We start from the raw sequence: 18533 nt of genomic DNA on the forward strand, positions 1-18533 counted from the left end.
ATTTGTACATTCAGAAATACCCTTCTTTAAACTGCTGGATCCTAGAACATGGAAGATATATTTGCATGGGTATATACATAGGTGTATCAGCTGCCAAATAAGCACCCTAAGGTCCCAAGCTGGTTCACTAGTAATTTAAATGCATTCTGAAGTTTTTTGGCTCTTGAAGAATTTGTACAACAACCATCATAGTAGGTTATTCCTGAAATAAAATAAATAAGATGATAGAGTATAGTCAGTGAGAAAGATTGATGATTTTTTGGACTATCCACCATCTTAGCTCAAGAAGAACATAGTTCTCTTTCACATACTCATATTTCTTTATAGGAGAAGTTAAGATTTATTAAGATTACTCTTATGACTTCTATGAACTAATAAACCATTGCTTATGTTAGAGTGATTCCCTTCTCCAACCCTACAATTTATTTTGGGAAGACTCTCTAGGAGAAATTTTGGTCTCCGTGCTTGCCCTTGAGTTTAAGGAAGGAGAGTGAAGTTATCAACAGTCTTCACTAAGGGAAATTTGGAAATAGACTCTCTAATCTCATGCGCTCAACTTCTAACCAACTGGGAGGATTGCCTGGTAAAACAAAACACTATTTCCCATTCATTCAAGAATATTTCTTGAACATCTACTATTCACCAGGCATTATATTAGTGTAATGAAAAAATAACATTATCAAAGAATTTACAGAAACCAGGGAGAAGGTAGGGTACAATGAGACATAGAGCTTAAATGCCATGGATTTGTACTGCTCTATGGAGTTTTTAATATCCTGTGACAAAATTAGAAGAGTGATATCAATGTGGTTAAATCTTTTAAAATGAAACTAAATTTCTTATTTTAACCAATCCTTCTTATTTATTAGTTTTATTCTTTTTACTTTTAAGGTATTACAATAGACTGTAAGGTCCCTGAGAGCAGGGTTTTTGGGTGTATGTTAATGGCAGTCTTGACAAAATGTTTCTACATGGCAAAATTAAAAGTTGACAACTGTGTGTTGGTTTGCTTATTTTCAGGGAGAAATTTCCCTTGCCTACAAAAATCTAAAAGCTTGTGAACCACTCACTGCCCCAAACTTGATAATCATTGTTCTGTTTCGTTTTTTTAAAGCAGATCAATGTGTTTATTGATTATTTCTTATGTCCCAGCATTATCTTCTGAATGAAAATTTTTTTTTCACAAGCATCTTTTCAGAGTTATTTAACAAGAGACTCTTATTCTTTTGTTTTTTTTTTTTCCTTTCTTTCTTTTAAGGTTTATTTATTTTAGAGAGACAGAGGAAGGGGAAGGGGCAGAGGGAGAGGGAGACAGAAAATCTCAAGCCGATTGCCTGTTGAGCACAAACCCTGATGTGGGGCTCAATCTCACGACCCTGAGATAATGAACTGAGCTGAAATCAAGAATTCAAAGTTTAACTGGATGAGCCACCCAGGTGCCAAGGGACTCTTGTTCTCCATTTTTAAAAAAATATACTTATTTTACCCTCATTCTTAAAATGATATTTTAATTGACTTACAGAATTCTAGACTAACATTGATCTTATCTGAGCATTTGAAGGTATTAAGTTCATTGTCATCTGGACTCCATATATGGAAGCTAATGAAAAATCATTTGTCAGTCTAATCACTGTTTCTTTGTGATCAGGTCTAGCTGCTTTCAAGAGTTTGTTTTGGCTATAGTGCAGTTTCACCACTGTATCTTGGTGTTCTTTTATTTATCTACTTGGAGCTCATGCTTTGAATTTGTATCTTTCTTTGATTCTGAAAATTATTAGTTACATAATTAGTTGTATATTACAAAAGTTTTGTAATACACTACTTCCCCATTCTTCCAGAAATTCTATTCAACTTATATTGGATATTGCCATTCTAACCACCGTGTCTCTTAAAACCTTTTTGTATTTACCATATATTTTTCGGTTGGGGCGCTAATCTTTCTGCTTGTTCATGTCATGGTGGATTGTTTCCTCACATTGTTATTTTCTCTTCAAGCTTGTCTTCAGGGAATCTTGTTCTTTCATGGAGCATCCTGTGCTTCCTGAATTGCAGAAGTGTAGCTTTCTATCGTACATCCCAAGGTTTCACTTGCTTTTTGTTTCATGTGGATCTATTTGGTCAGCACCATGTATGGAGACTGTACAAAGTCATACTCTGTTCTTATGTGAGGCAGAGCCTAGAGCTTCAGTTTCTTATGTGAACTATTTTCCCCCATCTAAAGCAAAGGGCGGACACTCACTTGTTATTTCCATTTAGCTATTTCTTCATACTAGAAATGTCCTTTACCTCATACCCAAGATGGTATCTCCTATTCTAACATGGAAAACATCAGGTCACTAGCTTGCCATTTGAACTAAAACGCCTCTTCATTTCTGGAATACCCTTTTTGTTCTGATATACACAAGCTTTTTGTTGAAATGTAATGAACGCATCCTGTGAAACCCCTGCATTCTGTAAGACCACTTATGAGGAAAACAGGATTTATTGGAAAAATAATGTTGGAGCAGACCACTGAAAACCTATGTAATTTCACAGCCAGAAAATTTTGCACTGTTAAATCTCTGCATTTGATCCCAGCACCCTAGTCAGTTGAACCCTTTGTAGCCTTAAACCCTGTGACTTCTGATGCTTTCTACTTAGAGATGCAGGTCTTTGAGGATATCTGCCTCTAATAGACACCATTTTCATAAAAATTAACAATTAGATTTAAGGTATATATATCTTCTTTATCAGACCATTTTTTTAAAAATAGCACAAAGGATGTATAATTATAGATTTTTTATTTGCCCTCATGATTTTAACAGAGAGTTTAAAGCTTTGGGAATGGAGCCATTAAGTGATCTATTACGTCCAGTAAAGACCCTTCTTTGGACTTGCAGGATTTTTTCTATGAGACTTTATGTAATACTATAAATTTTCTCTTTGTGAGAAAGCTTATTTAACTTCACATCATTAATGCACTAGGAGACAATCATATATGAACAAAATAAGATGTATGCATTATACTGGCATCACTCCACAGTCTGTTAATTTACTCATGTGTCTTTTCATCACAAAAACACATGTTGTAGCTAAATAAATGCTATTTAGTTAAGTTTTATTCATTTTGTTACTCTGACATTTTCTGTTTTATACCTGGAAAAGTGATTGTATTTATTGTTTGTCATGTTTTTGAAACTGAAACTCTTTTCCTAGACATTAAGAAGCAAGTCATATAAAGGAATAGAAACAAAATATAAATGCCAACTTAGAAGTCAGTTGAGTAAATGGGTAAGAGCCAGGGGGAGCAGATTTGAGTTCAATGTATAGAAAAAAAGGTCTTCTGAACAATGATGAAATAAAACTGAATCTCCCATTACTGAAGATACTAAAGCATACACTTCACAGCTTTTGAACAGCAATGTTGCAGGTAGAGGAAAAAAAAAGTAACTAACATGAACACTTTTTCAGGGTATACGGTCAATAAGTACATGAGGCATATTCATATTTGTATCTCACTTAATCATCACTAAAATCTCAGAAAATGTGAGAAACGTTAGGTTCAGAAAGATTTAGCAGTTTGCTTCAATCCTAACAAAACCTGGATTTGAATCAGCTCTATTTGACATTAATGCCCCAAATATCTCTACACAACCTAATTACTTTCCTATTTCTCTTAAACGTACCACAATTGAATAAAGTCACAAGCCAATAAGAAAATGTTTACTTGTATTCTAATGTAATATAAAATCTCACTCAATGTTCATAATGCTCTCTTATCCTATACCTATATTTTAAAGGAAGATATCTCCAAATTAAGACTATGATGTACTAATTCATAACATATACACTCATTATATGAGCTTAGACATCAACTTATATATTATTATTATTGGAAGTTTTGAATGTAACAATATTTTGTATTTGGATTTTTAAAAGATACTATCAACATACTCCTCAAAAATACTCCATGGTCTTCCAAGAAACAAGACATTTGAAATATTCCTCCTTATTTAAAATTTTAATATTCACTCCCAGACTTCTAGTCTATCTGATTTTTCGAATGAATGACACTATTTGCAAATATTAACAATAAAAAATAGCAAATATAAGTAACAATAAAAATACATATAAGGGTTGCAGTTTTAAAGTAATTATCTAAAGTAAAACAACATATCTGATATTCAGAAAACAATTTTGTAAAAAACTGAACTAGGTCCTTGTTGATCAGAATAGAATAACTGATTATTTTACACTCAAAAAGCTTTTCAAAATAATAAAAGAAATTGGAATTAACTTTCCCAATGTTTTCATAACTATATGTTTTCATAATTATAGTTCTTAAAAGATACTTAAAAATGGGATGAAGAGCCCTTTGATTTCCTTGGGAAAATTAAAATTAGCAGTTTAGACAAGTGGGAAAGAGATATCATAGAATTACCAAACCATTTTATAATTATTTTATCATTAAGGAAGTAAATGTAATGCCTCAAATATCTCTACACAACCTAATTACTTTCCTATTTCTCTTAAACGTACATACAAAGAGAAAACAGGTTCTTTAATGCTAGATTTTTTTAAAAATTAACATATAGGGGCGCCTGGGTGGCTCAGTGGGTTAAGCCGCTGCCTTCGGCTCAGGTCATGATCCCAGGTCCTGGGTTCGAGCCCCACATCGGGCTTTCTGCTCAGCAGGGAGCCTGCTTCCTCCTCTCTCTCTGCCTGCCTCTCTGCTTACTTGTGATTTCTCTCTGTCAAATAAATAAATAAAAATCTTTAAAAAAAAAAAAATTAACATATAATGTCCTATTTGCTCCAGGGATATAGGTCTGTGAATAATCAGGCTAACACACTTCACAGCACTCACCATAGCACATACCCTCCCCAATGTCCATAAGCCAAACACCCTCTCCCTAAACCACACCCCTCCCCCCCCCGGCAACCCTCAGCTAGATGGTTTTTGTTTGTTTAATTTTTTTAAAACAAATGTAAGGATCATAGAAGAGATATACACACACTTTCTGCCCTTGGGAAACTCTAAACCTTATGCCATCTTGGGTCTTTAGTTCTGAATATGAAACATTTTCTTTGTCCTCATTACCCTATCAGTAACATCTTTTAACAGCTGTTTGCAATAAAGGATCCTGACAGCCAAGGGGGAGAGCAGAGTCTGAAAGGGTCAGAAAGGAGCATCACTGATTAGAAAGGTTACTTATCATGGTATCACACAAAAGAAAACTGAAAACCAACATATGGTGACCTCGTGGCCTGGCTCCAGGTGTTTAGTAGCCATCTGAAGAAAGAGAATAATGTACCCTTATTTCAGCTTTAAACAGGTTAATCCTGTTACATGGGTAATTTAAATACAAGAGATCCTAGAAAGACATATTTTTGTTATATATATGCATACAAATATATATACGTACACACATATGTGTAAAAAAGAACGAATCTAGGAATGCAAGTCAAATAATTATCAATTTGAAGAGGTTAAAAAATGATTAAATGGTTTTGAAAAATACCTCTAAGAAGCAAACCCAAAGTAAAAACAGGTGATATTTAAGAATGCAAGTAATTATGGACCTAACATTGGAGGTTTAAATTCAAGAAAAATAAAAACAAATCAACTTCTTGTTCAGTATATGCCTAATATGTATAAATGTCTGGACTCCAAAAGAATATTGCAGTGCTAAAATAATTCCATGAATATTATTTCCATATCAAACCACACTGTAGAATATTTACACCACCTTAAAATCTGCAAGGAAAGTGTTTCTACAATCTCCCTCAGTGCAACATTCCAGTATTTAATAACTTGAAATTCTTCCTACTACCTAATCTACAACCTTCCAGCTGTAAAAATTAAGACAACTGTGTTTTTTTATGCTCTTGATAGGGAAGGAGAACAATTTGTTACCAGCAACCAAACTATAATAAATGTTCCAAAGCTTGAAGACAGTTTTAAGGCCAACATTTAGCCTTCTTTTTTATAGGCTACTCAAACTCTATTTCTTTAAACTTCCCTTATATGTACTTCTAAATATTTCACTATCATTTTTTCCAAGCCCATCCAAGTTATCTGCATCTTTAAAAAAAAAAAAATTAGGTAGGTGGCCAACAATTCCCCAAAAAGACTAATAAAGTAATAAAGTCCTTCTATTAAAATGATTCTCAAGTAGAAAGCAATAATGACTTGAATCTTAACTAATTAGTGATGATAAAATAATAAACAAAAGGGAGTAAGTGTGAAAACATTAAAAACTTGATTCTGAGAGACAAAATATGTCAGGCTTTATTAAGTACTCTCCAGAAGGAGGATACCCTGATTAAACAACTTAACTATCTTATCTTCAGCTGATTATTCTGTCTACAAATAGCTATACTCCGGGCAGATATAGCAAGATGGTATTCTTATTAGAGTTAACATGTTAATAAAAATTATTTATACCATCCTATATCTTAACTTTATGTTTACCAAACAACATTTTGATAAAAAATTGGCCTACTGGGTAGATTTCCTTAGGTGAGAAAATGTGCACATTTCAGTAGAGTTGACTGAATATCAACCATATTTGGTTACTATAAATTAATAAATTCAGTTTTATATATAAACCTATATACTCATTGTGATCTTCCATTTCTAATATTAGATACTAAAAATCTGTCATCACATAGTGTGGAAAAAAATATGGCATACTAACCACTTATAGATTATTCTCTCATTAATCCATAATTGATGATCTGTAAGTAAAATACAGTGTGACACAAATACATTTCCCCTGGAAAGATTCAAAATTAATAAGAAAGCTTAAAATTCCCAACGTTATGTCACATTTTCTCTTTGTATGTTTTGTTTCCACCACAATACCCATGATTCTGCAAGCTTTATGTCAAAATTATGGAATTTATATACATAAACACTTTCATTCATTTCATCTCAGAGTTATGGCACAGTACCTTCCAGCATGAAAAGAATAAATTTACATTTACAAAGAAAAGAAAGGGCATTGCTTCAAGAGCATATCAACTGTGGCAAAGCTGCTTTAGTACTCTGTGTAGAATGTGTTTGGAGGGGAAGAGAAAAGGAGAGGGAGAAGGACATAGACCACTTTGTATTAAGTCTTCAATTTTCCCATATGGTTTCCCAGGATTACAGAATTGTGTTGGTTTCCTAAGACATAATATGTCATAGAAATTCTGTGATTTTCTGCACACCATTAACCTTCTTGGTCTCATTCATTAAAACACCTTGAATACTTACCCATTGCCTTTAAGATAAAAACCTAGAATTCTTAACACAGCCTATTAAGTGTACACAGATTTGGCTCTTAACCTCTTTTCTGTCTCATTTATATGGCAATTGCTTTGAGAGCTACAGCAACACTAGCCTTCTGTCAACTCTTCAAATACACAAAAATGCCACAAAGGTCTTCTCCCCACTACCTCTTCACCATATAATTCTTCTCACTCATCTATTCAACAAATATTTCTTGCTCATACTGTAAGGTAAGCATCATGTCACTCACTATATAAACAGCCATGAACAAGGCAAGTGGGATTCCTACTCTCACAGAACTTATGTTCTATTATAATTATCAGTTTATTCTTCCAAGAAGTATTCATTGAGCACCTATCATGAGCAGGCTCTGTTCTATGTGTTATGGAAAGAGCAGGGAATGAAATAGGCAAAATCTCTGCGCCAAGGAAAAAATCTATTCTAGTGGGAAAAGCAGACAAAAACAAGATGAATTAGCAAAATATGTAGATGTTTAAAAGTAATAAATGTTAAGGAGAAAAATAAAGGAAGGAAAATGACAGGGAGTCATTTTGCATAGACATATGTGTATGTGTGCACACGGAATTTTAGATAAAATTGTTAGGGAAAGCCTTACCTAGAGGATCACATTTAAGTAATTAATGAGTAATCAAATAAGCAGAAAGATAATGGCTTGAAATGACTGCTCTGAAGGAAATAAAGGCATAATGTGAAAGAGAAAAATGGGGAGAAGTCTTTGTCTATAGATTGACCAGATAGAGGCCTGTCTGAAAATGCATTTGAGCTGGGACTGAAGGATGTGAATGTGTCAAAATGTGGCCCTTGGATTACCTTCATATGCTCCTCAATTACAGATGACTTAGATTCACCTACAGCACTACCAGCATATCAACTATAGAGGAATGGTATAATGGATGACATAGATATTCACGGAAGGAAGGGAAAAATTACTGAATGTCTGCCAGGTGCCAGGTAAAGAAAAAACACCTTGCATGCCTATCATACCTTTTGCCATCTGAAGTTTATACGAAGAAGTTGGCTCTTTTTCACCTGAAATAGTGTCTGAGTAAAATCTATCTATCAATTCGAGGTCATAGGTAATAGTTAATAGTGAGCAGAATTTCACATAGTGAAACCATGTATTAGATCATGTGTTTCCATCTGGGATTCAAAATACATGACCCATTGATAAAACATTGCTCAGTTCTACATTAAAGTAAGTAATAACAATGTAGAACACACTATTCTGTATTTATGTGCTAATTTGTAAGTCTATCTGAACAGTGACAAACTTCATGGATAATAAAAATTTCCCATAAATTAAACAAAGCTATGGTATCTATTAATTTTTCTTATATTATCCTGGGCCTTAAATCTACCTTTTCATGAGCAATCACCTCTCTCTGTCTCTCAAACCATTTTATTAAGGTATAATTGACACACAAAAGCTCTACACAGTTAATGCACACAGCTTCATGAATTTGGAGATAAGTATACATCCATGAAATCGTCACCATACTATGCCCTAAACATATCTATACCTCCATAAGCTTCCTCCCATCCTCTGAATTATTATTATGGTGTGTGTGTGTGTGTGTCTGTGTGTGTGATAAGAACACTTAACGTAAGTTTTACCCTCTTTGCAAATGTTTAAGTACACAATTGAGTATTGTTTACTATAGGTACTATGCTAATGCATTTGAGAGTATACATATCTCTTCGAGATGCTGATTCCATATCTTAGCTCCTATGAATATATCTCTTCAAGATGATGATTTTAATAATAATGGGTGTACACCCAGAAGTGAGTCTACTGGATCATATGGTATTTCTATCTATCTATCTATCTATCTATCTATCTATTTATTTATATTTTTTGAAATATTTGATTAATTGAGAGAGAGAGCAGGAGCAAAGGTGCAGAAGGAAAGGGAGAAGCAGTTTCCACTGAGCCTGAAGCCCGATTCAGGACTCGATCCCAGGACCCCAGATCATGACCTGAGCCAAAGGCAGCTGCTTAATGAACCGAGCCACCCAGGAGCCCCTCTTTTTTTTTTTTTTTTTTTTTTTTTGAGAAATCTCTATACTGTTTTCCATAGTGGCTGCACCACTTTACATTTCCACCACCAGCACACAAATATTCCCTTTCCTCCACATTCTTGTCAATGTTTGTTTTCTTTTGTATTTGCTTTTATTTATTTATATTGTAACCATCCTAAGAGGTGTGAGGTAATAGCTCATCATGGTTACAATATGCATTATCCTGATGATTGGTGATGTTGAGCAACTTGTAACATTCCTATTGGCCATTTATATGTTCTTTTAAGAAAAGTCTAATCTGTTCTTTGCCCATTTATTTTTTAATCAGGTTACTTGAGGTTTCAGTTTGTTTGTTTTTGTGGGTTTTTTGTGAGTGTTTTTTGTTTTTTTGCTATTAAGTTGTACGAGTTCCCTATATATTTTGGACATAAATCCTTTATCAGATACAATTTTGCAACTATTTTCTTCCATTCCATAAGTTGCCTTTTCATTTTGTTGACTGTCTCCTTTTCTGTACAGTTTTAGTTTGATGTAGTCCCAATTGTCTGTTTTTGCTTTTGTTGGCTATACTTTTGGTGTCACATCTAAGAAATCATTGCCAAAATCAAGAAGCTTTTTCCCTATGTTTTTTTCCCAGGAGTTTTATAGTTTGGGGTCTTATATTTAAATCTTTAATCCATTTTCAATTAATTTTTGTGTATGGTATAAGGAACTAGCTTCATTCTTCTGCCTGTGGCTGTCCAATTTTCCAATACTATTTATTGAAGAGACTATCCTTTCCCCCATTATGTATTGTTGGCACCCTGGGCCAAGAGCCATTGAACGTATATGCATAGCTTTATTTCTAGTCCCTCTTCCATTCCATTGGTCTATATGTTTGTTTTTATGCCAGTACCATACTATTTTGATTACTGCAGCTATGTAATCAGCTTTTGAAATCAGGAAGTATGATGCTACCAGCTTTGGTCTTGCTCAAAATTACTTTGGCTATTCAAAGTCTTTAATGGTTCCATGTGAATTTTAGTGTTTTTTTTTTTTTTTTCCTTCCATTTCTGTTAAAAAGTGTCATGGTAGCAATCACCATTTGACAGTTATCAGTAAATTACGTAATGGTATTACTGACCTACAGTGAAACATTAAGTATATACGAAAACAATGTTTAGGATATGATTCATAGCAATAGGATAAAGAAATACAGAGTTATGTTTGGGACTGAGTCTTGATTTAATCTGTGCTTTTTAGAGAGCAGGCAAAAGATCACCCATTTCCCCTACAATACATAGGCTCATTAGTGAGTTCTTTCCTAAGTTTAAACTTATTATTATTTCTGTAAAATGTTTTTGTTAATCCACTTTTAATAATTCTTTTCTCCTAAAGAAAGAGGAGATAAATGGAAATGGAATAGGAGTGAAACAACAGATTCTACAGAACTTTATAGGGAGAAATTTTTCTCTAAATAGGCCCCCCCAATTTTTTTTTGGACATACTTAATACTGTTTTATGAGACTGATGCGCTACCTACTGCGCTAACGAGGCACCTAATACTGTTTTATTTGTAATGCAGTTTCATCCAGAACACATCAAAGGCACCCTTAGAACTTGATGATACAGCTAGCAGATTTTTTAGAGGATCTAGTAGGATTTTGTTTTGTATGCTGCTCATCCGTATTTGTCCTTGCCTTGAAGAGGTCCTAACTATTTACATAGGGTAAAAAGATATAAAACTCAAATCCAACACTGAGGGTCTCATACACTTGAGAATTTAAAACCCTGAAAATAAGTTTAGGGAAACTCTCTAGATCCCTCTCTTCCAAAATAGACTGGGATAAGACAGATAGGTTTTTGTTTTGTTTTGTTTTGTTTTGTTTTGTTTTAAAAAGACATTTAGAAACAGACATCATTTGGTGAACACTGATAAAAACCATCTCCTGAAACAAAATATATGTTTATTTTATTAAGATATTTAACACATCTAATACAAAATGGAAGTAAATTAAACCTTTTTAAATTTTCATTTTTACCTTGGGGTAGGTAAATCACATTGTGTATTTTAGTTTCATCTATAAAATATTAATAGGTAATTACAATTTTTATCAAGGTAGTCTGAAGTATCTCAGAAAAAGGCACTACATAAATACCACAAACCATACATCATTTATAAATTACTGTATTATACAACTATATTACTCTGTATACTGTTTTGTTCTTTGTATTTATAATCATTATCAACTTCTCACTACTTCCATTGGAATTTAAGAATACCTAGAAAACATAAATAGATGATATAAAAGGATAATTGTAGAGAATGCTTCTTGAAGTTGAATAAAAAATAAAAATTTTCACATAAATTCCCTAATATAACTGGGGAATGAACCTACTCAGAAAGAATTCAATGAACCTACTCAGAAAGAATTCCAGCAAGATTTTCTTTTAACTGCAGATTTAATCATTGGAAACCCCATCAATGACCACATGATAACCAAAGTGGAAGAGATGGAAAACTGATCACTGCTTCAGTAATGTGTCATCTTGTAGTTGTTTAAAAATCTTCCCTGGTATCACTAGAGACATGCTAGTTGAAAGAGGGATCACTTCCTGATGCTCCAACCCAGAATATCCCCTCACTAAAAGGCTATAGTGCTCTTCTCAGCCTCCAGTGCTTGTGTTCAGTGTTCATCTCAGGATACTACACTTTGACAGCTAGCTCTCACGGGACTTATTTGTTTTCCCTTCAGCTACTATCTCGAGTATGACCTATTTACCTCACCAGACTCCTACTTTCAAAACCACTACTGTTTTCTAAAGTAGTATTTAGAATCATTTAAAACCTTAGCAATTCACCAGATAAAACACGATGTGTCCTTGCATGCTATCAATTGTGTAAACCCGATTTTTCAGGTACAAGCTTAAGAGGTGAGAGTGACTCTAAAGAATCTATTATGGAGAAAAAAAAAGAGAGAGAGAATCTGTTTTGACTCAAAAAACTTTTTTTTTTAAAGATTTTATTTATTTATTTGACACAGAGAGAGAGATCACAAGTTGGCAGGAAGAGACAGAGATAGGGGGAAGCAGACTCCCTGCTGAGCAGAGAGCCCGATGCGGGGCTGGATCCCAGGACCCTGAGATCATGACCTGAGCTGAAGGCAGAGGCTTTAACCCCCTGAGCCACCCAGGTGCCCCAAGAAACTTTGATAGTAATGTAATGTACTTTAGTAATGTACAGCACTTTATAAAAAGGTAGCATAAGCTTTTTCATGTAGTACATGAATCTAAGAAAACCATTTTGCTGCAAATCAAAGTGAAAAGATTAATGATAAAATATGTGAAATTGTATAGGATTGTAAGATGCTAATGTCTTTCCTCAAGTTTTCCAAATTTATTTTATATCTATTATAAAAGCCTTAATAAACATAGCACATAAAGAAATAGAATCTAAATGACAGATATAAGAGGGCACCTGGGTGCCTCAATCAGTTAAATAGCTGACTACAGCTCAGATATGATTCCATATCTGATTCCAGGGTTCTGGGATTGAGCCCTGGCATCAGGCTCCCTGCTCAGCGGGAAACCTGCTTCTCCCTCTCCCACACCCCCTGTTTGTGTTCCCTCTCTCACTGTGCCTCTCTCTGTCAAATAAATAAATAATATCTTTTTAAAAATAAATAGAAATAAAAAAGCTAAATACACAATTTTTCAATTACTATTTATCTTACTTCACTTCAGATCAACTAGTGTGAAATCAATGAGATACACAGGTAGAGAGATAGGATAATCAGATGAAAATTTTTATTAATTATTGAAGAAAGAAAGGATACACCCTAGGATCTTACAAAACTGATAATATAAATTATCTAATATGAAAATATATAGATGCAGTTAAAACTCAATTTCCAATAAAAAAACTAAAATATAGATTAACTTTCACTTCCTAATAAAGAAATGAGATCATAGACAAGAATAATAGGAAATCTATAACCGCATTTGATCTTGAATTTCAATCTACTAAGCTACAAGTATATAAAAAGACCATGATTGAAATTTGACCAACATTTTCTGTAGGAAGAAGCAACCCAAGAAAAAAAGAAACCAAAATCATACAGAAATAATAACAGTAGACTCTGTACAGAGGGACCAGGAAGACCAAAGTTTTATTCAAGTCTTTAGATAATTAGATTGTTGCACACGATCTTTAAATCTGTTGCACAAAATGTGCTGCCAAAGCCTACCATGAATAATAATATGTTTGTCACCCAAGAGATACTTTAAAAAATCATTTTCCAGGGCACCTGGGTGGCTCAGTGGGTTAAAGCCTCTGCCTTCTGCTCAGGTCATGATCCCAGGGTCCTGGGATGGAGCCCCGCATCGGGCTCTCTGCTCGGCGGGGAGCCTGCTTCCTCCTCTCTCTCTGTCTGCCTCTCTGCCTACTTGTGATCTCTCTGTCAAATAAATAAATACAATCTTTAAAAAAAATCATTTTCCTTTGTCCTGTACCCAAGAGGAATAAATGATACTGTACAATGTATATTGTTTAGTATTATCTACCTTAAGACTGAATTCCTTTTTTTGTTGTTATTTTTAAATAGGGATTTTATTTTTTAAAAGATTTGTTTATTTTTAGTTATTTATTTATTTATCAGAGAGCACAAGCAGGCAGAGTGGCAGGCAGAGGCAGAGAGAGAAGCAGGCTCCCCGCTGAGCAAGGAGCCCAAAGCGGGACTCAATCTCAGGACCCAGGGATCATGACCCGAGTCAAAGGCAGTGGCCCAACCAACTGAGCCACCCAGGTGTCCCTTCAATAGGGATTTTAAACATTACTTGCATAAAAACAGAAACCAAACCTTTAAACTTCTGTTTTAAACCTGAATTTTTCTTACAGCTTGTCATTTAAAAATCCTATTTTCATTCAGCATGTTTACACTGTGTACCTACTATGAACATGTCTCTATACTAAACACTGACATCTTTTTCAATAAAACTTTTAATTATTTATACACATAATATTATTTATTTGATTTTAATTTATACTTTCTAGTACTGAGTCATTTCAAGTTGCTTCATCCACTGTCCACTTTTTTAGGCAGACACAAAGAGTCAGTTATGAAACCTACATTTTTTTTCCACAGTAATTTTCCTTGTTTTTCTATTTGGGTTAATGTCATCTTGTCCCCACTCAGTTGTTGTGTTAGAATGTGGGCAGTGAATGAAGCAACTTGAAATGACTCAGTACTAAAAAGTATAAATTAAAATAAAGGCTCCTAGCCAATGTGAAAATTTCCTTAAACCCAACCAATATTAGAGAACCAGAAAATGCTGAGAAGGGGTAGTTTTCAAAACCATAACATTTCAAAAGACAAACTAAAGTTGGCATCATAAACTCAGGACTTAAAAAAGAAATAAGTTAGAAATTATTAAAATTCTACTTATATCTCTCAACAAGACATTTGAAACTTGTTTCAGGTTACTGAAATATTTAGAAATAGATATTAGAAAATTGGTATCAGAAAAAAAAAAAAGCGGTGTGCCAAAGGCCATATTTAAATTAATGATGTTATCTGAAGTAAATTACACTCAATAAAAATCTAACTTAATATTTGTGTCATGAAAGAACACATATAAGTGACTAAACATAAGAATTAAGACTTCTTACCCCATATTTACATTGGCGGGATGTTGCTCCATATTGGAAACGGCATTGCTCATCAGCATCATACACCTGACCTGGGGCCACAGCTGGATAAAGAAAGTCACGCTTGGGAGGCTCATTATCAAGGCAAGTACCACGGCCTGAACTGTTCAACATAAAGGATCAAAGGAAATTAGGTACACTATGGACTATTTCCATCACAATTATGAAACCATGCGTTAAACTCTTTGTTTTAATAACTTGATGCATGAAAAGCAATACATTCTACCAACAAATAGTCATATAGTAAAACAGAATAATTTTACTGAAATGTGAGTAAGAGCTCCAGTTGTTTTTTCCAGCACCAAGACACAATAAAAGTATCTCAGACAACAATCTGAAACTGTCATGTTGGCCTTAAAACACTGATTTAAACTCATTTCTGAAGGAATCAAAATGGAATTTCATATTACTCTAAGCTTCTTGTTTGTTTTCCATGAAAATATAACCACATCTGGTAGTAGAATTAAAAACATAAAATGTGGAAAATTAAAAAAAAAAAAAAAAAACAACCACTATGGTTGTAATTCTTTAAAGACCTAATCTATATACTCCTCTAACTTGGGCAGAACAATAGATGCTGTAATAAGACATGTCCAAAGGTTCTTGAAATATTTCAATAATAAATGGGCAGAATGACAGATGAGGCCAAGATCCAAAGTTCTCTCAAGTAAATTAGAAGTGTTTAGTCTCTCAAAAATTTCATATTTCATCTAGGGTCATCAGAGTTGGAAAAGAGAATGTTCTCCTCTCTGCAATTTCTGCTTTTCAAAGTATGCTTGCACTCAAACATAATATTTTAATTCAGTGGAACAAATAACATAAAGATCGCCAAAAGCCAGACAGAATACCTTAGTTTAAAGAGCTTTATACTTTGCTAAATATAATTGTTCACTTTTTTAGTCAGTGTGCACAAAATAGGACAGATGCTTTTTTACTTTCATTTCACATGTGAGTAACTTAGAATTTTTAAAGAATTCCTATGCCAACATTTAAAAATTTTTTCCAACATTCCTGTCAATTGTGCCAGCACTTGTGTTTTTTTTTCCCAAATCTTTTCCATCCACTTTGCCAAAGGAAAATAATTTCACAAGTAGAAGTTCCTCAACTATTATTTAGGACAGTACAAATTTTCATTTATAGATAAGTAAGAAAGAGCCATGTATAATAATGAGTTTCATATTCACTTGCTATTTTGTCATATTTCTTAAAAATGTAAAAGTTAATTTGCTATATAAAAATGTGTATTTGCACAGCAGCAAATTAATACGTTTTAAAAATTGAACCATACTACTCATAAGGTGATAGATTCAAAAACTCACAGCACAGAACACTGTCTTCTCTACACCCTTTCCTTTCCTTTACGCCCCTCTTGGTTGGTTTTTCATCAATAAAAATATTTAGATGGAATAATAAATATGATACTAATATAGATGGGTTTATTATTGGCTATTATAATCAATTCACTTGTTACTGTTCAAGATATTTAACAGAAAACATCTTTTTTCACCCAGCTGTCCAGTTTTCATGACTGAATGCTTTTTACTTCCTATTTATTTTACTTTTAGAAATTGACATGCACCTCAGTAAGAGAAAGTCTTTGTAGATGAATTTTAAAATAGCAAGCTCTTTTTATTTTATTATGTAAAATATCTTTAATCTACATAGATATACAAACTTTGGGCAAATGCAATTCTACCAGTAAATTCAAAATTTTATATTAATATTAATGATAAATAGGTCAAATATGAAAAGTATACTGAAAGAAGACAGACTATTTTGATAAAATGTAATATTCATGAAATAAAGAAATAAACCAATTTAGCAGTTTAATCCCATAATTTTTTTTCTATTATATCAGTTTTGTCTCCATCTATAACAAAATTATAAAACTCTTTAGGAAGGATTGAAATAATTTTGAAAAAACGAGTTAAGTACTACTATCAATAAAAGGGGAAAATTTAAGTACAGAAGTATTTAAGTACAGGGTCTCATAGGCAGAAATGTTTGCCAATAACACAACAAAGCAAATATATGATATTCACCTAAATAGCATTAGCTTAAAAATCTACTAAAAATTATTATATGTAATTACTTGTAGATATAGAATATTAACCTAAAACTTACAGGAAGAACCATATGGATCCCCCCCAAAGAGTTTAAGAATAGCTCAGTTTTCTGATAGCAAACTGAAATTTGGCTTAATCCAGAAGGAAGAAAGAATAATTACTTCATCTAAAGTTCTTGTTCCCAGATATTAATGATGTTCTAATCATGGTTCATGTTCTGTAAAAAACACCATTTTTTCGACAACCATTGGAAGGGCCTCCAGACAATAAAGAAGGCATGCACTGTGGTAGACAAAGTCTTCTGATAAAGTTTATTCCAAAAGTGGACTTTCTTTCAGTTTTTTATAAGTATTTATAGCTTTGTATTAATATGGTCTAAGTAAATATCTAGACAAGCCTTATTCTCCTTTTCTGTATATTTTTGCAGAATTAAACACTGTATGAAATAAAAAAGCATAGATCTTTATTAAAATGAATGCATATTTAGGAATATGGCATCAACAAAGGCCTTTTGAAATGGGTTTAGCTATAGTATTGTACAAACCACTAATTCTTGCATGTCAAATGTTTTACCAATTATCGGCTCTGGGAAAACAAGGGCAGGGATATCTCCAAGATTGATTTAAATTGTTCCTACATTTTGGGTAGAAAATGAACAATATATTTTTCTTCTACGAACCATATTGGATATATATAGTAAAACCTGGATTAAACTATTTGGGGGTGGGGGAGTTTTCATATTTTAATTAACTGGAGGTTAAATGACAAAATTATTTTTTGCATAATATTATTAAAATTTGCTGCTTTCCTGATCCTTTCAAGTAAATTAAATACCTAGCTCACAATTATTTTAATTAACTCTTAGAAAATAATAATTCTGGATATTTCTATGCCTTCGAGTCATCAACTGCCATTATGAAATACCACAGATATAAGTATAGAAGGTAGAGGACATGGATCTGAGAGATGTATATTTAACCCTAGAAGTGGTTTTTTTTTCTGTCCTCTTAGAAAATTCCCAAAAGCTCAACCCTAATCACACCCTTCACTCTCTGCAGAAGTAACTAATATTCTGACTTTTAATATAATTATTACCATGCTTTTTTTTAGTAATTATTCATCTCTCAATTATTAATCTGCTTATTTTTGGAAAAAGGAGTCATAGTGTAGGTTTTATTTTGTGACTATATTCTTTGGTTTAATATTATGAATGTGAGAAACATCCATGTTGATATACATGATATACATGATAGCCTGTTCATTAATATTATTCTTTAATATTCCACTTAAGAGTATGGCACATTTATTTATCCATTCCTAATTTCTGAAAGTTGCAAAGTATGCTAATATGAACATTTTTGTACAGGTCTTCTGGTACAAATGTTTTTTTCCTATCTCAATAATACTAGGTGAGTTATTTTCTTATATTTTATAATTGCATCTATTTAATAAAATGGAGATATGAGTAATTGTTATTAAATCTAGG

At 33.1% G+C, this 18533-nt stretch overlaps 1 protein-coding gene across 5 annotated transcripts in view; it reads right to left on the minus strand.

Annotated features, from left to right (window-relative positions):
- ADAMTS6 (ADAM metallopeptidase with thrombospondin type 1 motif 6) overlaps positions 1-18533 on the minus strand; it is a 312212-nt gene that overhangs the window by 102857 nt on the left and 190822 nt on the right. For all 5 annotated transcript variants that reach the window (XR_007127597.1, XM_047730844.1, XM_047730845.1 and 2 more), the window contains one exon: positions 14943-15084. Coding sequence is in view for 4 of the 5 variants with exons in the window: in XM_047730844.1 (XP_047586800.1) it covers positions 14943-15084 (142 nt within the window). In the remaining variant the exon portion in view is untranslated. The remainder of the gene's footprint in view (positions 1-14942; positions 15085-18533) is intronic.

The sequence above is a fragment of the Lutra lutra genome, chromosome 5 (genome assembly GCF_902655055.1).
Source record: "Lutra lutra chromosome 5, mLutLut1.2, whole genome shotgun sequence".
In the NCBI taxonomy this organism is placed as follows: domain Eukaryota; kingdom Metazoa; phylum Chordata; class Mammalia; order Carnivora; family Mustelidae; genus Lutra; species Lutra lutra.